Source organism: Dipodomys ordii, unplaced genomic scaffold, assembly GCF_000151885.1.
Source record: "Dipodomys ordii isolate 6190 unplaced genomic scaffold, Dord_2.0 Scaffold12, whole genome shotgun sequence".
Taxonomy (NCBI): domain Eukaryota; kingdom Metazoa; phylum Chordata; class Mammalia; order Rodentia; family Heteromyidae; genus Dipodomys; species Dipodomys ordii.
The window spans coordinates 23,246,518-23,272,150 of NW_012267228.1; the positions used below are offsets into that span (position 1 = coordinate 23,246,518).

General features: G+C 35.0%; 1 protein-coding gene across 1 annotated transcript in view; it reads left to right on the forward strand.

Annotated features, from left to right (window-relative positions):
• Positions 1 to 25,633, forward strand: part of LOC105981307 (chromosome unknown open reading frame, human C3orf67) — a 219,018-nt gene that overhangs the window by 127,741 nt on the left and 65,644 nt on the right. Inside the window, exons 8-12 of the mRNA XM_013010418.1 lie at positions 2,867 to 3,003; positions 3,627 to 3,771; positions 5,533 to 5,649; positions 7,039 to 7,182; positions 10,100 to 10,434. Of these exons, the coding sequence (XP_012865872.1) occupies positions 2,867 to 3,003; positions 3,627 to 3,771; positions 5,533 to 5,649; positions 7,039 to 7,182; positions 10,100 to 10,434 (878 nt within the window). The remainder of the gene's footprint in view (positions 1 to 2,866; positions 3,004 to 3,626; positions 3,772 to 5,532; positions 5,650 to 7,038; positions 7,183 to 10,099; positions 10,435 to 25,633) is intronic.

Sequence of the window (25,633 nt, forward strand, 5' to 3'; positions counted from 1 at the left end):
TAAACAAAGGAGGAGGCTGCAATGCTTGATAAGAAATGTACGCATTATCCTGCCCATGTAATTGTAACCCCTCTGTACAGTATGTTCACAAATAAAATAAAATAAAAAAAAGAAGCATTTAGATTTTGTTGTTTACATTCTTTGGGGTTGGCGGGGGTGGTCGGACATGTCTTAGTTCAAGACTCCAACTCAATAACTGATGCTTTCACTCATTGTTGGTAGTGCTCTACCAACTGAGCTATGCTTTCAACCCCACATAATTTTTTTCTAAATAATAAAAAAGCAAATGGTGCCTATAATAGAATTTGCTAAATAGCTTAAAATGTCTTTGTATTATCAATACTCAGAAACTAACATTGTTTTGTTTATTCAAATGGGTTTTTTATAAATGGCCTAGGGAAAAAATTCAGAAACACACATAGCGAAGTCTATTTGGTAAACACTAGGAAATTGCAAATGTGTCCTGAACAGGCATCAAATTGTGGTGCTGTAACAATACTGCCCTGAGACTCACAACTCAGATAAGCATTGACCTTTTCTTCTGAATTCTCAAATGCTGGAGTCCTCTAATCCTCTCCAGTCTTCCTCCTGGACTTACACTTAAAACCCCCAGGTGGGTTTTTCTTAAAACGCAATTCTAATCATAGTTGGAAATACTAGAATAATTCACTCCAACTTGCCTTCTGACTCATTTAATCACTCATTCATTTTGTTCAGCCCAATTCTATTATGTTCCCAATCTCTGTCAAGTCTGGGGTTAGATATTGGTTAGTTCAGGGTGAAACAGGCCATTAGAAGTACACATTAATAGGATGCCACAGAGATATGCAAAACTGTAACTCCCACAAGTTCTGTGATATGAGGGAAATTTTATGGAAGTATCTATTCTGGGCGAACATACCTGAATGAGGAAGATCCAGAAAGAGTTGTCCAGTAAGTGAAGTGAGATCAGTTAAAAATATCAGAAGGGAAAGGCCAAGCCTTCTCATCCTGGAAAACAGCATGTACAGTCAGTGATGAGAAGGACCTTCTGTTGAGCAAACAGAAAAGGAGCAGTATGAGATAGGAGGCTATGTCAGAACAGATTTTTATAGGCAGTATGAAAGGCTTTCTTCTTAATCCTCTGAGCAGGAGAAGCCATTGAATAGCTTCAAGTGAAGAAAGAAATGATACAACCACACTTGTACAAGACCTCTCAGGCTGCACATTTTGGAGAAAGAATGGGATAGAGCATCAGAGCTTACATGGTAAATCCTTGACAGGTTTTATGGTCATCTGGGAGAAAGGTAATGGTCACTTGGATAGTGGCCCTGGTGGAAGAAAAAGAGAAGTGAGGATGGAACAGGTATGGAAAGGGTGGAAGTGTCCAACTTGACACTTAAGTTCTGACTGCTCATAGTGGATGGACTAAGGTGCTATTCATTAGGCCAGCTTGTTAGTTTGAAGTATTTGAGATAACAGAGAAGAGCTGACAAAGAAGTATTTGGATATAAGCAGTGAAGCCCAGAAAAGAAGAGGATTATAGATATACATTAGGGAGTCACCTGATGGCTGAGTTTAACTTACATTAACCAAAATATCTATTCAAACTTATGCTTGAACACCTTCAAAATGACAGCAAACAAACCACCAGTATCTATTACAGCTCTACAATAGAGACTAATGAGTTCAACTAGCTAGCTAATTGAATTGTTTCATGGTAGTAAGTCAGAATGGATGTGGCCAGTAGCTCATATAGGTATAGAAACTAATGGCAAAGTGGACTTCCCCGGGCATCTTAATATTCAAACTGTAAATATTATGATGCAAGTGAATATTAAAATGCAAAATGTTGGACACACAGGTTTCCAGTTAGTAACTAGTATAAAAGCCATCACCCTGGTCTACCCTATTAGAGGAATTAGCACACTGCCTTTCTGGTGGTTAATTGTGAGAGAAAGGCCCTCTTCTCTAGTTCAATCCAGAGTTCCTTCCATATGATCAGATGCCCAGCTTCTTACATCCAATGTCTTCCCTGGAAACCTGAAGGTACATACTACAAAATACTCTGCATCTTGTCAAGTGTTGAGCAAAGAGAGCATGGGATTATCTAGAAGATCTTAGGAACAAGGAAGTGGCTTCTAATATGCCATTAGCCTGACCTGAGCTCTGCAGCCCAGATTCATGTGGAGGCAGCTCAGAAATGTGATATAGCTGTGTGCTTAAAAGGTGTGGTGCTCATGCCTGCACTATCTTGAATGTGCTTTTACCCTAAAACTTCCAGGAGTCCCCCATTTAACAGCAAATTTAGGATGACCTCCTCTCTTTTTCTTCCCTAAGCAAAACTAGCTGCCCTTTCTCTTCTCTTTTCTCTGCTCTTTATTCTGTCTAGTGCTCCTTTATCTCTCATTCTTAACATTTTAATTATTCAAGGTCTATTTTTTATTCTGTAAACTTTTATTACCTCCTTCACACCTTTGAAGCAAACAATGTCTTACCCATTCTGTGCTACTTAACAACCTCTAGTAACTGCCTGAGAGATATCCAATTAAAGATTTATTTAGTTAAGTTGAAGAATTGTCTTTAAATTATTTCCATAAAGAGAAAATAAGATGTACTTTTAGTAGCTTCTCTATTTTCCTTTCAGTTTTGGAGGAAAATATTTGTAGTAGTAGTTCTCAGAGGTTTTTTTTTTATTTTTGGAAACTTCTGTGGTGCCCTCCTCAACCTTGTTAAAAATATCTTAATCTGATGGAAATAATTGCATTTTTAATAAGTGCTGAAGATGGCGATTCAGATTATATACTACTTAGACTACTTTCAGAAGTGTTGTAACATGCTGTTTGTCATTATACCCATTAATGAACTAAGACTTTCCTTTAAACAGACCAGTTCATCAACAGAGCAACAGGTAGCATCCGGAACAGTAAAAACCAAGATGTCTGTCACATAGCTTTTGGATCTAAAGTTCTTGGGCCGCCTCCACTGTCTGGCAGAAGGAATCACATGAGACTATCCAGTGAGGTAAGATGGAAGTTTGAAGAGTTTATTGAAGAATGAGCTGTAAGGTCAGGGATGAGGCATAAGTTCTGGGGAAAGGAGATGGGAATAAATTTGAAACAGAAAGTTTCTATTTCACAAGACATCAAAACCTTTTCTTTATGGCATGTAAATAATAGTAACATTTTCACCTATTTTAATTATATATTATATGCATTATATATTATATATTCATGAAACTTACATGCAAATATATAAGCACATTTTTCTGTGCTTTCTGTGTTTTTCTTTTCCTTCTAAAAAATGAATTCGAGATGTATCAGACACTATACCATGAATGGATATTTAGATATCATACTTTTTTCATGTCCCTTGAGAATTTCTGACAGATAAAATGATTCTTAATTCAACTCCTACCTGGGATGGTGTGTAGCAACTAATACTTGTTTGTCTTCTATCTTAGGATATTTTTTCTCTTTGCATTTCTAATTTCCTACAATAATTTCTCTTTCTATCATTTGTATAACGTTATTTCTTCTAGATTTTTCCTCACTATTTATTTGTTCATTTTTCTCCATAAAATTATATAGGAAATAAATGTAACTAATGTATTTTCAGATGTCATATTTATTTCTTTTCCCTTCTAGACAATAAGATCTGTTGGGTCCAAAAGTAGCCAATCATGCCAGCAACCCACAGTAGAGAAGTGTGTTGTGACCAGTGGAGAAATATCTGAGGAGCAAGGAGATAAAGAAAATATTCACCAAATAAAGCAGAGTATACCAATTCATGGTGAGAAAGAATCTTGCAGAGAGTTAGTGAAAATAGTGAACAATGTTCTTGTTAAGATAAAAAAAAAGTTATAGTCAGGTATAGATATCTTAAATCCAGGAATTACCATTTAATAATGGTGGATATCAAAATACATCTAGAATTTTTATATATACATTATCTTTTGGAATCTATCATTCTATTTGCTAGGTTATTTCAGTTTACTATATCATTGTATGTTTCTATCTTGTGATAATGATGCAGAAGTAAAATAACTTATCATCACTATATTTGGAGAAAGTTCATGTGTATTTTAAGTTTGCTTTGTTAAATTTCATTTTCAGTTGGTAAAGTGCTCTTTATTTTCTCTTTAAGCCCTGTAGGTAAAAAGAAAGACTTTTGTCTCATTTTATACATTGAAAGTTCCAGTCTAATGAAGAGGCAATATGATTCATAGTTTGTAATCATTAAGAAGGCTTAAGACTGCAATCCAAAACTTAATTCTCTGTCAGTCATTCTACCCTTCCTGCTCTAACTTAGCAACTGCTGAAAATGGGAACATTTGAATTTTTATGATTTGATTTAGAAATTAATAATCATTTTTAAAGGCAATATCCCCCCCAAGGAATGTAAAACTTTTACAAGCAAATGAATGCCTAATTATCTAGTCCCAGCTCTATCACTATCTATGCAGACTTGATCACATCTCTTCCACACTCAAAGTTTTTTTTTATTTTTTTAATTTTTTGGTTGTGGGGCCTGAACTCTGGGCTGGGCACTGTCTCTGAGCTCTTCAGCTCAAGGAACACTCTACCACGTGAGCCACAGCACCACTTCCGGCTTTTTCTGATTATGTGGTGCTGAGGAATTGAACCCAGGGCCTCATGAATGCAAGGCAAGCACTCTACCACTGAGCCACCTCCCAGCCCAACACACTGAAAGTTTTGTTTTCTCACTTTTAAAATGTGTATAGCATTTCTCTGGTACTGGTTGCCTGGTGATGATCTGAATTTTTGGCTGTTTTTTTTAAAAGATACCAAGAAGGCATTGCCCATTTGAGAGGCAGTCTGCCTTCCACACAAGATACTTACCTCTGAATCTAAACTTTTGGGGAACCTACGGTGACTGCAGCAGAATAATAGTTCAGAATAAAAGGAACAGGTACAAAGATGGGGAACTTTTAGTTGATTCACAGGGCTCAGGAAAAGCATCATTTAGGTTGTCTCTTAGAGTAATACTAACTAATAATTGCCCCAAGGAGTCATTGTGAAGATTCAGTGAGAAAAACAATGAAGTATATTATATTGCTCTAAGAAATGAAGGAATGAATATTAAATGCTGCTATGATTACTTAAGATTAAGTTATACTTAAGAATCCTTCTCTAGAGTTCTTTGGGAAACTATTCTCTAAGATCTAATTGAAAGCATATTCAGCTACACTTTCTTTTTTAAAGGAAAAATTGTCACTTTCATTTTTTATAATTTTTAACATGTCAGTTTGTATAATTAACATTGAGTTTCTTAGCTCTCTATAAACATTCTATTGCACAAATAAAACCCATCAGTAATTTTAAAAGCCTAAAACAAAATCCTTATAACTGGAATTAAAATAAACACCTCTTTTCTGTGAAGGATTAAGTTATGGTTTTGATATTGCCTCATATTTTGTCAGAATGATAGATGAGTATTTTCATTGCAGTGATAATTATATTTATTGAATTATTTCAAGTGGCATAGTCATTTCTGTACTGGCTTTTGTTCTTTGATATGAAAATGAACCAGCCAGTCTACCTATTATGCATCCACATCCCCCTCAAGAACCATCAACTGATAAGCCTAATAACCGAAGAAGATTCTGGTTAAAAAGCTCCAGCAGACTACGGACAGAGACACCCTGTGGTATGGCAATATTTCAATACTATCTTAGATCTGTGTATTATTTGGGGCAATGGAATCTCTCTGCAGGCTGTAAATTTCAAAGGATTATGAACCAATTCATTTAAAATATAAATGTCTGTTCTTTGGGGATTATGGAAATCAAATTTTCTGCAAAAGAATTGCTCTAGAGCCCTAACTGAGATTTTTCTGATTAAATTGATAGTACCACAGAAATAAAGGACTCCCTGCTTTACTTTCAAAGGCTGAATAAAACTTATTTTTTTAGGAAAAAAAGGCCCAAATATGATATAGGATGTTCTTGTCTGCAGATTGCTAAAATTGAACTTTATTATAATTTTTCAGATTGTATTTATGTCTTTTCTTTTTAAATGAAGTTCCCTCTTATTGCCAGTTAACATTTTCAGTCTCTCCCTTTGGATTATTTGCCATAGGATAACAATATGGATTAAAATTTCGGCAACAAGTTAAGCATTAATGTAGGTGGCTGTTCTTTTAAATAGTGAATTTGAGGCATGTTAGTGTAGATTTGTATGTATGTGCATTAATCAATCCTGAAGCCAGCCCAAAGGGTATCTTATATACATCTGTTAACATGATTTCTTAAAAATGTGGGATTCTTGGGTTGGCTGAAATTCAGCCTTCTAAATTTTATGCTAGTTTTATAAAAGAGCAGACAGAAAATCTAATATTCAAATAATGTCTGCATTCATTTTCTTAAGGAACTAAAGGAAAGAGCTTGGTTAAAACTCACACTTTGAACTTGGAGAAAGCAAGGGAAGGGGAGACATGGTTCAAAAAGAACTGTACTCATTACCTGATTCATGAAACTGTAACCGTTCCATATATTGCCTCTACAATAACCATTTTTTTTGTTGTTGTTGGTCGTGGGGCTTGAACTCTGGGCCTGGGCACTGTTCCTCAGCTCTTCAGCTCAAGATTAGTGCTCTACCATTGGAGCCACAGTGCCACTTCTGGCTTTTTCTGTTTGTGTGGTGCTGAGGAATCAAACCCAAGGCCTCATGCATATGAGGCAAGCACTCTACCACTAAGCCACCTTCCCACCCCCTTCAATAAAAGTTTTTTAAAAACTCATATTTTGTAAGAATTTTAATTTTCAATTACTACATCATGTGTAGAACCCAAGAAAGAATAAGGCCCTTTAATATTGTATGAGGTTTGGAATTCCTTTTTATTACATATTGTAGAAGTTAAATCTAAAATGTCCCTGGGCAGATACCAAAGAATTTTAAGGTGAACTTCTTTAAAACTTCAAACTGAAAAAAAAATAATGAATTATGTGTTACTCTCATTTGTATTCAAATAATCAAAATGAAAAGTTTACCAAATTTCTTTCATTCTTCAAAAATTACTTTTTATAAATATCAAAAGAAGTAACTTATTCCAATGAAGATGGTTCTTCGGGAAATAACAAGAATGGAGATGAAGCAGCAGCTACCCTCACCACTGTGACCCAAGAAAAAGCAGAGAAAAAAGAACTCAATACTCCAGGACCTCAGTCTGCTGATCTCTCAGGTTGGCATGCTAACTGTAATGCATTTACACCAAATAGTTCAAATCCAGTCAGTATGAAAAGTCATAATGCAGCCATTGGTTGAAATGGATCATCTTTTGTTAATCTGTTTTTCTTTAAAAAACTTAATTTTATGAGAGACTTTAATGAATGAAAATATTTTTCTTTTCAAGTTATTAGGTCTAAGTTGTGCCATTCACCATGAAAGTTTAAAACTTTGAAGTCTTCCCATGATACTGTCACAGTCCCCAAAGACTATCTATTGTTGCATTTTTCCATCATTTTAGAAATTGAGATGGTTGAAGCCAAGAACACTGAGCCCATCAACATATCTTGCCTAGCAGGTGTGTGCTGCTTTTACAAAGGCAAATTGTTTCTGAGCAAGGGAAAAAAGGAAAATAAATGAAAATTGTTTGTAGTTTGTCAGTCTTATTTATGCAATGTTGAAACCTTCATTAAAATGTTAGATGCAATTAGTGTCTCTAGCATAAATCTAACTGTGTAGAGAAACTAATTAGATGTTTAGGTGATCATTCTTGCATTTATCTTGTTTGCTGCAATATTGTGATTACACAGTAATTTACATATTTTCCTAAGAAAACACACCAAATTATTCATTACAATTGATATGGAAATGCTTGAAGTAAAAGTACAAATTCCAAAAAAGCTGTGGTAGTAGTGAGATAATTAGTTACTTTGTTGAAAAAAAACCCTCCTTTTATTTTGACTTTTTGACAGTTAATAAAACATTTGGCAAAAGGTCATAAATATTGTTTACTTGCCTAATAAGCATTCTCAACATCTTTTCCTCCAATTACCTTCACATATCCAGGCTTATAACACAACACATTGGATTTTTTTAACTTTTGCATTTCTGTGCTGTTTATAAAGTGCCTACTACGTGCCTAACAACATACAAAAGGATTTTCTGTCTAAAATAGAAGTGTTCAGTGAACTTGCTCATTTTACTTGCCCATAGCTACACTGACTCAGGAACTTCTACATAGTCCCTCTGAGAAGATGATTAAAAGATACAGATTCAACCTGCCACTGGTAAAATACCAACAGACTCTTTCTTTGAAAATAGGGGAGTCATACCTTTATCAATTTCCTCTAACTAGTGTATATTTATCACCCAGTGTACAAGCTAGTCAAGGTTAATAATGATGTCCTTAGGTTAACAAACAACTCCAAGGCCAGGCATGGTGGTACCCACCAGTAATCCTATCACTAAGGAAGCAGAAACAGGAGGACCTGAAGTTCAAGTGACTATACTGCAGGTTCAAGGCCATTCTGAACCACACAATAAGATCTTGTCTCAACACAAAACAGATGCATTGTGAGATGTTTTGTATCTGTGCCATCAATATTACTTTTATTAGCTCAGTGGTGATGACTTATGCCAATTATTTTAGCTACTCACAATTTGATCAGAGCAGGATCACCATTTGAAGCCAGCCTGGGCAAGAAAGTCCATGAGACTCTTATCTACAGTTAACCACCAAAAACCCCAAAGTGAAAGTGGACCTATGGCTGAAGTGGTAGAGTGTCAGCTTTGAGAAAAAAAAAAAAAAAGCCATGGGACAGTACCCAAGCCCCGGCACTGGCATCGCCCTCCCAAAAAATTACTTTCATTAAACTTTTGTGATTTTTTTTATTTTTCATTTTTCTTTTTGCTTTTGTAGTATAGGGTTTGGAGTTGGAAGTCTTAGGTGTCTCTTAGTATCTTTTATTGTGATCATAACTACAATGAATCAAGTGTAAATGATCATGTTCATAGTATGGTTCTAGAAAAGTTGCTTACAAGAATTTTTTGTGTATGTGCCAGTACCAGTGTTTGAACTCAGGGACTCTTGCTCTTGCTCAGCTTTTCACTCACAACTGATGCTCTACCACTTGAGCCACATTGTTAATCCAGCATTTGGCTGGTTAATTGGAGATAGAGCTTCAGACTTCTCTTCCTTGAGAATCTCAGATCTCAGCCTCCTGGGATTATAGACATGAGCCACTAGTATCTAGCAGGATTTTTACCATTGAAATAATGCATTGAAAAAGTACATTTCAAGAAAAATAGAACAAATTGAGAAAATGCTTAATTTTTCCCACTGTCATTTTAAAGAAAAAAATAAGCATGCTTTTTAATGATATTATAAAGACTATGCTGCAAAACCATTTGGATCATGATGTTATCATCTATCTTAATATCATGTAAAAGATTAAAGTTCTTAATGTTCAATCAAATATCTCAGTAGGCAACATTTTTAAAAAAAAATACGGAAAAAGATTTTCTATGTCAAAACATTCTCCCACAAACTAAACATAAAAAGCACATTTTACCAAGTAGAAGCCACCAGTCATATTAACCATGCTAATATTACTGATATTTCTGTGCAGTTTAGTCTGTGAATTGCCTTATTTCATTCAGGAGAATGAAAAGAAATAGACTGTCATCTTCCTCTGGCTTTTCTCTACCATCATTTGCAATCCAAACAATGACCAGATACTTGGTTTAAAGAAGCTGGTTAAATACTGGACCCTGTCCTCCTGCAGTAAGAAGATGCTAGTAATTCAAAATTTTAAACTCTGGATATTTCACCCCTCTGCAATGTCAAATTAATGAGTTTGTACAATAAAGAACTTGCTGCAAGACAGGTGATAATTAATCCAGACTGAGAAATTTCCTGGCTAGTGTTTCAACTCAAATGGAGAGGATGTGAAAATGAGTTGCCTGTAGCTATGGGCACTGAACTGTGGGTTAAGTGTTTAGCAAACTACAAGATGGTGGATAAATTGTCTTCCTTGGCTTCTGTCTTATTTCAGAAATCTGTTTCAACAAGAAATTTGAACCTAACTATCTGCCTAAAATGACAATTGTATGGAACACTACTCTAATTTTTTGTCATCTTCTCCAAATGTCAGATGAGTGGGTATTTCCTGAAAATGATGATCACACTCCCCATTTAGAATCCAGCAGTAAGTCCCAGCTTCTGGATGACGATTCCTGCATCACTCCACACTTGTGGACAAAAGCCATCAAGAACAGTGAACCTGACCAACAGGCAGATGAAACCCAGATGGTTCCAAAGGACATTTTCACATTTTCATCTAGACCTCGATCAGCACCTCATGGGAAGACGCAGAATATGTCCCCAGAGGAATGTTCCTTTATTTTGGATCTAAAAGAGGATAACAGTATGGTGAGGACAGACATCCAATTGGAGGATGATTTGTATGGCGATGACAGCAGCGAAGAGGTACCCTGCTTAAATCACAATTGTTTCATTAGCTCCAGTATGCACTAAAACTAGTTGAAATATAAGGGAAGAAATCAAGTGCTATTTATAAAAATGCAGCAGATTGCTGTCAGTCAACAGTTGCATTGGGTTGTTATGGCAATTCTATTGCTGCCTTTTTATTATTAACATCAATTTCATTTTTAATTATAGGAACCAGCTTTAAGGTTGTTTTTTTTATTTTAATCTTTGTTTTCCAGAATGAAAAATAATCTACAAGTTAGTTATATGCTAGCAGTACCAGTAAAGCACTAGGACATGTTCTAGATCTCTGGGGAAACTGTGTTGCAGTTGCTAAGCATTCTGATTTGACAGTTTTCTGGCTTCCTCATTTCCCTGCCATCTTTCACCTTAGACCTATTAGGATTCATTATTTTCCATATGGTCCTAGAATTTCAAGAGTTGTACCAATTAAAGTTTAGATAATGAATCATGAATTAGTACTGGGACTTGCCTTAGACAAGGTGTTCTGTTTGGAATTACTTAGACTATAAATGTGTGATAAATTAGTAAATCCTTAAAAAGTTTTCTTAAAAGACTTGTTGAAAATCAAACTGAATATAGTTTGAAAATATTTTGTCAAAAACCTAATACATCTGCCAACCTTATCCCCAAGTGAAATGAATTTATGTATGAAATTTCTTCAATCTTATTTTAAATAAGATTATTTTTAATAATCTTACTCTTAATAACTTACTGAAAATATGTTTAAAAGCAAAATATAAAGTCATTAATAAAAATATATAAATCATTTTATATAGAATTTATAGAAATAATGAGAAAAAGCCATGTTTATGTATGCTTACAAAGCTTTTGAAATAACTCTTAGGAATCCCCTTTGGATGGTATGATGTAGACTAAATGCATAGCTCCTACCCTCAAAGCCAGTTGAGCACATGGTGGGATTATTCAGGCAGAAATTATGGGATTTGCAACTCTTGATGAGTTTCTTCAGCATAGTACATGGAGTATTATTTTTCACCATATTCTTGCTTCTGAGAATGCTGAAACTAGTAGTAACACCAAACACAGCCCACTATACGCCCACTTATACATGAATTGGTTTATAAATGTTGCTGGAAAGACTATAAGATTGGATATCTTAGGCATCTAGTTGTGTCTTCATCCCAATCATTAGTTCTTCTACAGTATAGACTGATCTAACCAATTAACATCAGACCATTTTATTGATAGGACAAGTTCATCCTCTTCCTATGTACACACAGCATCATCTTTTTTTACCAAACCCAAATGATTAACTCTAATCATGGCAGGTGGGAAATAATAGTTCTCTGGGAAATGAGAGAAACATGGAGAATTACATTTCAAATAAGACCATGTGGGGAACTTACTGTCTCATCTAGATGAAGAATATGCAACAGAAGCAGCAGTAGAGCTTCATGATAAAATGAACAATACCAGATCTAAATAGTTTAGTTTGTTATTCTGTTAACTACTCTCTTTAACTGCTAGCTATTCTATTTCTGATCTCCTTTGGTGTTCATTATGTAGCCAGGTACTTAAAATCAACTACATGAAAACTGAAAACAAATATTTTACCCAAGCATTACCCAAACTCTCACTGCATAGTAGCTTGCTCCCCCTCACCTGTATATCTTGTCTTTTAATGTGACCAGTAGCATTAGCTCCTGCCTGGACTACCTTTAGTGAAAGCCTGTTCAAAGTAGACTCCAGGGAGAGAAGATGAGGAATCTTGCTGTACTATCAAGTTTTAGGGTTCTCTACAGAGAACAAGATACAAACCAGAATACAAAATAGAATGAACAAAAATGCTCTACTGTATTTAAACAAACTCAATTTGTTATACCTTCCTTTTCTTGATTGGTTTTCTTCATCTTTGGAGTGAAGGGGAAGGGGTCCTTGGGAGGGTTAGTTCATTTATTTTCCCATAGTAAAATTTCATCTGTCTATTGACTGTACAAATAAGGAAATATTAAATTATATATTTATGTGGTTATTTATTACAATCTGAAGAAAAAAATCTATTTAGTTTATTGAAATGTCCTTACCATTACTTATATTATTTTGAATGTTATATCATTAGAGTAACATAATTAGAGTTAAGGAGTTAATTTTAGAATGTTACATCATTAGAGTAACATAATTAGAGTCAAAGAAAACATAATGTTATAAATAATGGTGGGCAAATAAGTATAATTAGATTACTTATTGTGCTTGAAATTTGTAACTTGTAATTAAAAGACTTTTTTTAATGTTAGACCAGTGAGTATTTTTCAAGAAAATTAAATGCTTTTAGTAGTATTAAAAGTAAGTAAAATGAAATCACGTTATTATGATAGAAGGAAAGTATATATAGTAGTAAAGGCTAATGAAGAGAAGCTTTCAATGATAAACTGTCTTTGTAATTTAAGTTGCTAATAATTCCCATCAGAAATAATAATGTGAAGAGCCTCAAAAGTATGAATTTTTGCATTTTCTCTTATCTTACTTTCTGCTAGCATACATTTTATTTCCCATACTGTGCCACATATAATATGTCTGGTATAATTTTTAAGTTGTGCTTCTCATTTGAAAAACACTTTGCAGAAATATGACAAGTTATAAAATCAAAACTACTGTACAAAATGAGTTATCTTAGGAAAGCTATTAAAACTGAGTTTCACATTGTCACAGTATCTAAAAAAAAACAGAAGTGTGCTACTGTTTGGTATTTTGCATTATCTCCAACATGACTCCCAATATATGCACCTGATTTGAAATTTGAATTAGGTATTATTAATACTTTTATCGATCGATTTAATTTTTTCCTAGAAAAACAGTACTGTCATCTTTTTTCCAAAAGCTCTTGTATTACATACAAGAAAATATTGGCAAGGCCATGCAATTTGTCTTGTATAACAGTCCAGTTAAAACATTCATATGTGGACACAAATTATGTGGGCTGACTACCTATCACATTCAAATTAACTAGAAAGCTTACATATCTTTCTGCATCTAGTCTACCAAGGACAAATACACAAAGAACAGATTAAAAGGCCTTTGTTAGTCCTCTCCTAGTGGTGGGGTTTTCAAGTGGTTTTTTTTTTAGCACTCAATAGTTTTCATTTTATTTTATTTCACTTTGTATATTTTTTCCTAATGAGACTGTATTTCTGGATTAAGTTATAATCTACTCACCTTTCCATACTCAACTAATTATTTTGCATTGCTCTATTACACACCTGTATACAGAAAATAGGAAGGATATTTAGTCAAAATGTGGTTGCTTATATTTTGGGGTAGCCTTTACAAATGCTATCTTATGTTTTGGAAAAGATAGAAGTGTTTCTAATATATTGTCTTGCATTGTTATTCCTGAATTTTATGAATTACAAATATAAATCTACTACATAAATATATTATTTATTTTGTATGAGTCATCCTTTTAGGCTGTTCACATAAAGCTCTTCTATGAAAACAAGGCCTAACTTTCTATGATTTGGCTGTGCCTTATTATAGGCAGGTGAGGAAGATTTAAAAAATCTAGTCTAGCTCTCTTTTCTAGCTCTTTTCTCTCTCTTTCCCAGCTCTCTTTCCCAGCTCTCCCAGCTCTCTTTCCCAGGCCTTTCCCCACCTGTGGAGGACCAAGATGGCCTGGTGCCAGCCGGAACGATGAATAAACCTACCACTTACCTGAAAAAAAAATCTAGTCTATCTAGAAACTAACATTCTATCTCTTTTTGCTAAAAGATACCTTGCTGATGTTGGCTGTGGACAAGAATTTTTGCAAGAAATCTTTAAATATTCTCAGTTAAAAGAGCATATAACTAACTTTTTGAGAAATGGACTTCATCTTGAGCAATTAAAAGAATCCCATCATTTTCTCCAAATATTCATATTTCCACCCCATACAAATCCTGTTTTATCTCATTTCTCTGTTACAGTATTGGTTACAGGTAAAGATGTTTACAAAATGCACTTTTTCTAACCCTCTTAATATCAAGCATCATACAAGTTAATTCTTTACAACTGCCAACCCTTTATTTCATTTTATTTATTTACAAGCTAACAAAAACACATTATAAGATAGTTCTATCATTTTGTCACCTAAAGAAAATTATTCCTTTCACAGTTTCCTGTAACATCTCCTAAATAGAAGTACTTCTTGAAGATAGTTGTTATGAAGACATTTAAGTTACATTGATATACATTTGAATAGTCAGTCTTTAGCACCAAAGAAAAATTAAGTTTTTATTATTCTATGATTATCTTTAGTCATAATTTATACAAATAACTGTCCTCTTTAATCTCCATCTGCTCTAGCTCTTGTTGCTTGCTAGTGTCCAAATAAAGGGTGTTGTCAATTGTCATTGGACACACGTAAAAACTGGTTTTTTACAAATTCTAAACTGCAATCAAAAGTTATGTTTGGAATAGTATAGGTGTATTTTAATATAGAACTTTTAAGAATGTCATAGAATACTTTTTCATGGTGGACTGAATTAAAATTGTATTTGAAATATAAATAAATATGATCATCCTCTTTCACAAAGGCTGATACAGTGTTCTATCTTGACTCATACAGCATTAAAGTGCCGTTACAAAGAGCTTGGGTCCCATCTGCTCCAAGTAGGTGGTCCTCAAGAGTCATTAAAATTATCTTTTCAAAATTACAACTCAGCAAGAGCAATCATTTTGTACATCCAGAAATGAGTGTCCAAATGCCCATCTGCATGTCCTTCTAAGAAAGAGAGTTCAGCAGAGGAAGTGCGTGCTCCTTGGGGAAATCATTCTCATCTTGAGCATACATATGCTGTGCTACGGTTAATCAGGCAAGCTCTATTGATGTTCCTGGCATGGGGCATGATTGAATATTTAGCAAACAAATGTTTCTGTGCCCAGAAGACAAATGGTTCAAGAGATTTGGGATTTTTTTAAAAGATACATTAAGTTAAATCAAAAGCATTTTGCATTTGTTCTTCTGAGACACAGATGAGCAGATGATTGGAATGTGAAAATGGCAAGACAACTTCTTTGCTACTCTGACAAATGACATTCAATTGCTGTACAGGTTTTCAGTAGCTAAATGATAAAGCAAAAGGGGGAAAGTAGTGATTTTTCAATCAGATCATAGTAAGCTAACTTCTCATGCATGTAACAAATGTGTATAATTTGTCTAGAAAGAAATTAATCCAAAAGCATGTTGAGCCCAAATAAATTACATGTGTGATATCAATAGACAACATGTATGCCTTTTAAAAGAGGCAAAGACATTGCTAAAGTAAAGAATAAGGTGTTGTCAGTGCTCAACCCTTAATTATATCATAAAACTTTTTATTTCCAACTCCCTGTCTTAAATAAAAGCTAACCCATCTAAAGTCAAAATATTAGTTAAATATGGACTTTCTTACCTTTCTCAGTAATCACAGTTACTCTTTCTGAATTGGAAATTATCCAGTCAGTGGTTGTAGAGAAGCCAAGGCACACAGATCTTTGGTCCCTGTGCAGATTCCTCAGTTGCTTGTCCTTTCTATATACTTAAAATAGTATGGAAATATATTACCATGGAAAAATGCTCACTGAAATATCCAAGTACAGCCATCCTCTCAGCTGATCTCCAAACAGGATATAGCTTAAGAAAAATGTGAAGTGAATGACTATGTAGATACTTGGGGAACATTTCCAGGGACACAGTGACAAACAGAAACATTTTCACCCAAGTAAATAACTGGAAGTAAGAATGCACCATAGGTGGAAAATAGACTTCTAACAAATTGTTTTGTATGGACTTTCCTAAATGATATAGCAAAACACCTATTTTCCCACATCTCTTCTGAATTTCTCCAAAAGGATATTTGAAACCTTTAAAATTGTAAAGCTTTCATCCTTTTCTGCTTTATGATAGTATTACCTTTGTCAGTATCTTCTCTGCCCTTCAGCTTTTTAAGATAAATTTTAATGATATAGGAAACCATAAAAATTACACATATTAATGGGATGATGTTTCCATACATGCATATGTTGTTTGTTTATCAGACAAAGCATATGTACTCAAGCTGTTATCATTTCTTTATGGTGAAACTTTTAATAATGTTTTCTCTTAGTTTTTTGAAATTTACAGTAAACTATTATAATCTGTAGTTACCCTTTATTGCAACAGCACATCGGATTCTTGTTGTCTATCTGTAACTTAGTACCCTTGAACTGTGCATGTCCTTTTTGCCTTTGTCTCTTCTGTTGTGCCTGCAATATGCCATGCACATAGCAGGAGCCTAATAAATATGTATTGAATAAATGTTTACTGCTCCTAAGTCCCACTTGTGTCATATACTAAATATATTTTTGAAGTGCTGGGGATAGAACCTAGAGCTTTGTGCATACTAGACAAGCACTCTACTGCTGTGCTACATCCCTAGCCTAATTTTTATTATGAAAATGAAGTAGAGGTTTTTTTGATCACAGAAATCCCACTGCTAGTTGCTTATAACATTACAGAAAATATAACAAACTGAAGAAGAGATAGCACTGTCCCACAGTCAAAATCAATTTTAAAAGTATTTCTACTAGTTCTACCAATCCTTTCTTACAGCTAAAGTTGAGCAGATGCTTGCTGCACTTTCTGTTTACCCCAGTTGTGGAGGTGGGAGGGAAGGGATGGAGGGGAAAAACAAAGGAGGCGGCAACAATGCTTGATAAGAAATATACTCATTACCTTGTTCATATAACTAACCCCTCTGTACAGTAGTTTCACAATTAAAAAAAACCTTATTAAAAAAAAGATTAACCTTTGTTAGTACCTTTATGGAAAAGAAATTGCAAGAATCACTTCTACTTATTCCCTAGTGATTTCTACTGGGCATTATGTGTCTTTGACAGTCTTTCTGATTTCCTGCCATAACTATGTGAACATCCTCAGGTGCCCAGAATGGTAAAGGATGAGCTTTCTCTGTAAGCAGCTTACAAAAGAAAGAATTGTCCTGTACCTGCAGCCTACAACCATCTTGCCACTATTGCAGTGACAGATATATTCATATGCAATCATACTAAATAAGTAGAGTTAGATCCTTAGATGCCATATAAGAGAATTATAGAGTTATTAAGTGTGACATTCCCTGTCTTTAATGTACCCAGTTGAATGCTCAAATCAGTCTGGCTGTGCCATCATCATTTCCTTAACACCAGCACTTTAACATTTCTAATGGCACTGCCTTTATCTCCTAGTTTGCCTCCCTTTCTCCTGTCTCTTCAAACTATCAGGATATGCATAGAAAATAGCCACCAACCCACGCCCATGCTATCTACTTTGTGTCATTTTGGTATTCTCCTGTGTCATTATGGAGTTCTTACACGAGAACTCCTCATCTTCCATATACTCCCCAGATAATAGGGTTATGTACCAGTATACAATTATATCTCCACATCTGCAGCGATTAGTGCTTGCAAGAGTTGGCCCATTATAAGGAAGAAAGGTAGAACATGACCTCCTCCAATTAAGAGCTCTGATCATATCAATCTCTCCTTTATCCTATGCTCAACCTAGAGCAGGCTCTCACCTTTGCTTTACTTTTCTTCTGAAGGCATGATGATTTTGTTGAGCATGTCTGAGCGGCAGACATTCAGTAACATGCTCACAGTCCACTCATTCATCCAACAATCTTGTTTTAAAATGCCAGACTTTGGTCATAAATGATTTAGTTCTGTATGGTTTTAAATGGAGGTTAGAGGAAAAGCTTACTAAAATTGAATGTTAACATATACCCTCTCAGACAGCAAACATTGTTTTAAAAATATACTCTGCTTTTATCACTTCTATTCTGACCTAGGTTTATCATTTAATACTCAGTTCTTTTATTTTTAAATAAGTGAAACTGAAAACAATCTACCATAAGTTCACACAATGGTCACAAAGTTATTCTTTTAACATATTAATGTATAGTATAAAAATTATGACATAAAATATATTATTTTATGGCAGGAGAATACCATATTTCTCTTTTCTATTATTTACTTTCAAGGAGAATTTTATGTAATTCCTCCTTTCTCAGATTTTAAAATGTTTAACTTAGATTTACTATTGGTAATCACAGAACTGTGTACTTATGAAAAACAATTTTATCTTTCATTTCAGCTTGCCAAGCAATTGTATTTAAGAGGAGGTTCATATTTCATAGAAAAAAATACTTTCTGAATTTGTATAATTACTTTCTAAATATACTTTCTAAATTTCTATAATCATGATTTTATGCTAGAAAAATACTTATAAAACATGTTTCATTGTCTTTTGCTTTTAAACTGCCTGACAATAAGGCTAGTCTACTTGAGTTTAGAATATCATTTCCTCCTGTAAATAAGCTAAGTGCTTAAAATTATAGTTCTTTTTCTTCTCATAGAGTTAGCCAATCAGGAAGTCAAAGTATGTGATTCTTTGATGCTTTAGATAACTTCCTATGGATCTTATTTTAGAACTTTTTTGGAATGAATATGAGTGACTATTTCTCAAATGTTCTCTTGTTACTAGGGATCTTTAAAAAAAAAAGTATAATGCTCTATCCAGACCAGACAGCAGGGTATCTCAGCAAATGATTATTTTCTATCGCCTAGTTGAACCATTATTTTTAGTTGTTCATATTTTTCTTTACAGATTAAAGTAAAATATATGTATATTTTGTCTCATTCACCAAATTTTTAATGAGTTTGTTTGTACTCAATATCTTATTCACCATGTATGATGGTCAAATTGTTTTTCATTCTGTTCCCTAATGCAGGATAACCATAGTATCCAGGGTTCTTCAGACCCAATGACTCAGGGTAAACTCGCTCAACAGTAGAGAATATGCTGGGGAAAGTTGCAGTGTGGACAAGATAGACAATATCTAGGAAATGCCTTTACACAAAAACAGAATTCCTTGGTGAAGTAAATAGAAATGACTTTTCAAATGATGTATTATTCAGGGTGTTCTAGAAGAATAGACCTGTACCATGTATATGTAAGAGGGGATTTATTAAATTGGCTTACATGATCACCAGCTGGATAGTCCCACAATGGCTATCTGTGTGTTGTGGAGCTAGGGAAAGAAGTAGCTCATTCAAAAAACTGAAAGCCTCAGAAGGGGAACCAATGATGTCAGCCCCATTCCTAGCCTGAAGGCCTGGACACTGCCTAGAGAGGCCCTGGAGAAATTCCACATTGAAAGGATTAAGAATCTAGGGTCTGATGTCCATAGGTTATGACAACAGTAAAAGAGTGCCAGCCTCCTACTTCTGCTTTTTGTTCTACTGGGCCTCTAGACTACTGGGCAGTGCTTCCTCTATTCATTTGGGGTCTTCTTACTCAGTCATTGACCTACATGTCTTATCCTCTCTGGAAGAATCCTCACAGATGTGCTCACAAGTGTGATCTACCAAGTTTCTAGGCATTTCCCAATCCAATCAACTTGACAAGTAACATGATTTATCACAAATGAGTTGTTGCCCCAACTCCAGGCCTTTCTACCCCAGTAAAAGGAGCAGATCCTCTCAGAAAATTCCAGATTCCCTTATCAAAGCAAGGGTTCCTACCAGCTCATCAAGTGACAACTTCAGAAAACCTCCCTAAAAGAAATTTAGGGATGGGCTGGGAAGGTGGCTCGGTAGAGTGCTTGCCTTGCATGCCTGAGGGCCTGGGATCGATTCCTCAGCACCACATAAGCAGAAAAAGCTGGAAATGGTACTGTGGCTCAAGTGGTTGAGCACTAGCCTCGAGCTGAAAAGCTGAGGGACAGTCCTCAAGCCGAGTTCAGCCCCCATGACCAACAAAGAAAAAAAAAAAGAAAGAAAGAAATCTAGGGGTAGGGAGGACTGGAGTTGGACCCCTGAAGTATCTGTAGGTGGCTTTTCTGTCATTCACATATGTGGGGAGTACTTCCTACTGATCTTCTGCACCTTGTACCCATTTATTTTTCATCATTTAGATGATCAGTAATGTATTTTCCTTCCCATTCAGAAGTGTTTTAGTTCAGTAACAGCAGCTGTTAAAGAGTATATTTCACATCCCAAGGATAATGGAATGCCTCCTGTTTTTAATGAGAAAGATAATTATGTAGTTTTCATCATAATAGTTATTTTTTATTTCCCAGTTACTTCCCATAATTTTAGTTATCACTGCTTGCAAATTATAAATGAAGATCTTTTTTGAGCCAAAAGCTTGCCAGTAAAATTGACAGATTTTCAATAACAATCTACATTAGGAGCCATAAAAACATCATTATTCTATTCACTTTTCTAGTCTCTGTGCAGCAGTTCCCCCAAATAATAAATGATATGAATGAAGGTTAACAGTAAAGCAGTGTCATCGAATAAATCCCTAGGCTAGTTTGATGTCTGCATTCATGTCCATCAGATTGATTTTTTTTCTGCATTAGTACTTTTTTCATTCAGCTCCCATAAGCTTCTCTTGGAAAATATGGAACAAATGAGGTAATGCAGAACAAGTGACACTTACATTGCACTTTTTTAGACATAAAAGACTTTATGTGTCATAGCCAAAACATTCTGTATATGTGTTATAATGTAAAGCTTTGATTCAGTCACATAAAATATAAGTACTTAGCAGGGCACTGATGACTCATGCCTGTAATCCTAGCTACTAAAGTGGGTGAGATCTGAGAATCACCAGCAGCTAGTTCCATGAGACTTATTTCTAATTCATAAGCAAAAGGCCAGAAATGGAGTTATGGCTCAAGTGGTAAAACACCATTCTCAAGTGAAAAAGCTAAGTGAAATCACAAGGCCTAAGTTCAAGCCCCAGAACTGTCATAAAAAAATTATAGAAGTTACTTAAAAAATAACATAGATTGTTACCTAGCACAGATAATGGACATATACACCCTTGTAGATATAGTAATAGTTAATATTTCCTGAATGTTTAAATCATTGTATCACATTTTTTTCATGAAGAATTTTAATTGTGACAAAAACTCTGAGTAATAGACACTTTTACTGCTCCTCTTTTTTTTTAGATAAGGGAACTGAGGCTTAATACGTTGCTTCTTCAAGAACTATAACTGCTGCTTAGTTGACAAGGCACCACTTGAATCTAGCTTGTGTGATTCTAAAACCACTACCGATAGGCAATACACTAATGTGTAAACGTGTATTATGAAAGTGGTGGGCTCTCTTCAAGAACTATCCAAATAGAAAACTGATATATGTGTTCCTTTTTTGATTGTGTACAAGAATTACATAAGGAGGCTTCCTTTGCGGTATTTCCATAAACTCATCCTCTCCTTTGCTCTTATTCTTCCTGTTGTTTCTTAAACCAATTCCAGTAGCTTTCATTGTTCTACTTATACACATTCATATAAAGTACTTTGACCAGTTTTTATCCTTATATGGCCTCTCTGTTCTTCCTTCCTCCTCCTGCTAGTTTCTATTCCCCAACATAACCTGTTTTACTTTCTTGTCACTCATTGTATTCATCATTTTTAATGTATATTAATTGTACAAAGGGGTCTCACCATTGTATTTTGTACTTTAGTCAGATTGACCTCCTCTATATGTTCCTTCTTTCATCATCCATCCCCATCCCCTTATGTACAACTTTCAGTGAAATTCCTATGTCATCTATATACATAGACACAATGTATTTCACTATTATCCATCCTCTGTTTTTGTGCCAGTACAATGCTGTATCCTCTAGCATTGCTTTCTCCTCAGGATTACTTTTGTTATTAGGGGCCTTTTATGTGTTGTTTGGTTATACTAGTAGCTAGTAAACTAATGAGCTAGCCTTATAAACTAGTCTACAATATTATATCACTTAACTAAAGCCAATACCAGGTGCCAAGAACAGAACTAACAGGAGTCTTTTAGGAAGTGACCTGATCAATTTTTCCCCAAAATTTTTTATACTACCACCATTATGAGAGTCTATTATCCTTAATATCCAGAAAGTTGTTTATTTTCTATCTTCTTATTTTTCTATAAAAATAGAACTAGAGCTCACACAAAATAATAACAAGCTTGGAAAATCTGAACACGGATGAGCTGGAAGTACCTGGCTACTTAACAAAGAACATCATCTAAAACATAATGTTCTGCATAACACAAGTACTGAAAAAAAAACTAAAGTTTGGACAGAAAACTAGGAAGTCTCTCCCACTTCATTTTCTTCATTAATGAGTCTCTTATGTTAACAGTTTCCAGAACATTTCGATTGTTTCATAAGACATTTTTATAGTTGCTCATTGTAAATTACAAAGCTTAAGCCCAACATATCTTGCAGCAACCCTGTAATAAACTGCTATTTCATTTTATAGCTGAGGAGATGGAGAGTCAGAGCAACAGCTTCCAAAGAATGCCAAGGACAAGAGCTTTTTCTTTGGTGAGGAATAAAGGCACAAATGCACTGCTTCCCTTTTATGCAGAAAAGTGTGGCTTACCTGTCAAAACTCAGACTAATATGATTTTATCTGTAACAACCCACATATTAGCCATGATCTGCAGTCACATTTGCAAATTTGACCGTCTTTATTTCATAGGATATAAAATTATTGAAGGCATGAAGCAATCCCACCTAATTTCAAAGTAAAATCACAAGAATTGAGTGTTCTTCCATAAAGACATTTTTTTTAAATTTGATGTTCATAGTGAGCAGATTCTGATGCTCAGTACTTCATTTACTTAGTGTATGAAGCTAAGAATCTGGGGAAATGAGCTTCTTCAAAGAATGTTGTGAGCTACTAACTGCAAGGGGAATGCCTCAAATCCCAGAGAGTGATAGGGATGATTTTTAAACTATTTTATTGACATTATTTTTACATAACATAAAATTCATCACTTTTATAATATACAGTTCACAGGTGTTTAATATATTCACAGAATTGTGCAACCATCATCATTATCTAACTTTTAGATTTTTTTATCCCAAAAGAAACACAATACCCAAATATCAGTCACTACCCCAGACTCCTGGCAATCACCAAATCTACTTTTTGTCTCTAAATCTAAATGAAATCATACAATATTTAGCCTTATGTGTCCAACTTCTTTTACTTAACAATCTTTTGAAAGTCCGGGCATATTGTAGTACTTGATTCCTTTTCCTGCCCAAATACATTATATTAGATATGTCATATTTCTTGATTGACTTATTACTTGATGAATATTTGGATTGCTTCTACTTTGAGACTATTATGAATGAAACTAGATTAGCTAGTATTTATGTGAACATGTTTTCAATGCTCTTGAATATATACTTAGAAGAATTGCTAGGTTGTGTGAAACTCTACTTTTAATTTTTAAGAAACTATCTTTCAATGTGACTGTACCATTTTACATTCCCACCAGCAATGTATGGGATCCCAATTTCTGCCTGTTGCACTTAAGCCATTCTAGTGTGCATGAAGCAGCATCTCACTGTGATTTTGAGTTTCATTTCTCCAACAGATGGTGTTGAGCATCGCATCATGTTCTTGTTAGACATTTGTGTATCTCTTTTAGATTAATGCCTACTAAATGCTTTTTCTTTTTTGACTAGATTACCTTTTTTTACTTGTAAGAGTTCCTACTACAGTTTAGATGAAAATTTCTTATCAGATAAATGATTTCCAAATACTTTATTTTCTATAGGCTGTCTTTGTGGTGTCCTTTGAAGCACAAATGTTTTAAGGTTTAATGAAGACAAGTTTATTTTTTCTTCCTTTGCTGTGCATTGTATTATATCTGACAAGTTATTGCCTAATCCAGTTACACAAAGATTTACTTCTGAGTTTTTCTAAGTCTTATATTTTTAACTCTTATATTTGGTTCTGTGATCTATATCAAGTCAATTTTTGTGTATGGTATGAGGTAGTTATCTGCCAACATCTTTTTTGTTAATGGATATCCAGTTGTCCCAGCACCATTTGGAGAGAGGGAAGCTGATCTTTCCCCTACTAATTGATCAGATGTGTAAAAGAGTTGTTGTTGTTTTTTTAATCTGCTTTCTTGTCAGAATATCCTATCTTGATATCTGTAACTCTGTAATAAGCTTTGAAATCAAGAAGTGCAAATTCTACAACTTTGTTCTGCCTTTCTTCCATGTTTTTGATATTCTGAGTCCTTTATATCTTATATAAATTTAAAGATTAGTCATCTAGAAAAAACAGAAAAGAAAAAGAAACACAGGCAGGGATTTGCCATGGTTTTGATAAACATGTCCCCCCCCCTAAAAAAAATCTCTGCATTAAAGTCTTGGTGCCTAGGTAGGGCTGTTGGAATGTGCTGTGGACTTTTAAGAAGTTAGAGCCTTTGGAAGGTCCTTGGGTCATTGGGGGTATGCCCTTACAGAGGATCGTGTGGCCCCAGCCCCTTCCTCTTACTTCCTGGCCCATGATGTAAATAGTTGTGTTTTTTTAATTTTATTTTATTTTATTAAGATGTTGTACAGAGGGGTGACAGTTACATGAGTAAGGCAATGAGTACATTACTTGTTGATCATTGTTACCCTTTCCCTTCCTTGTTGTCTTACTATCCATTCCCTCCCCCAGCTCATACACTCCTATCCCCACTCCCCCGCTTCGCTCCCTGAAGTTGTAAAGTGCATTTCCAATATACTGTCCTGTGGGTATCTTTGTTGCAAAGAGTTATCCTGTGTCCATATTTCAACGTTTAGTTATTCCCCTACCCCTCCCCAGATTAGACACATGTTTATACAAGCTGCAGGGTATCAAAATCGAATACAGTGATAACAGGAGATATGCCATAAGGGCAAAAAACATACAAAGGAAACAACAGCAAAAAAAATTACATGGTACATTTAAAACAATAACAATACAGACCTCTTGTGTCCATATCTTAGGGTTCATTTCACTTAGCATCATCTTTTTTTTTTTTTTTTTGTCAGTCATGGAGCTTGAACTCCGCCTGAGCGCTGTCCCTCAGCTCTTCAGCTCAAGGCTAGCACTCTACCACATGAGCTACAGCACCACTTCCAGTTTTTCTGGTGGTTTATTGGAGATAAGAGTGTCATGGTCTCTCCTGCCCAGGCTGGGTTTGAACCTCAATTCTCAGATCTCAGCCTCCTGAGTAGCTAGGATTACAGGCATGAGCCACTGGCGCCTGGCCTTAGCATCATCTTTTTTTTTTTAGGGGGCGCGGGGCGCGGGGTCCGGTCATGAGGCCTGAACTCTGGGCCTGGGTGCTGTCCCTCAGCTCTTCAGCTCAAGGCTAGTGCTCTACC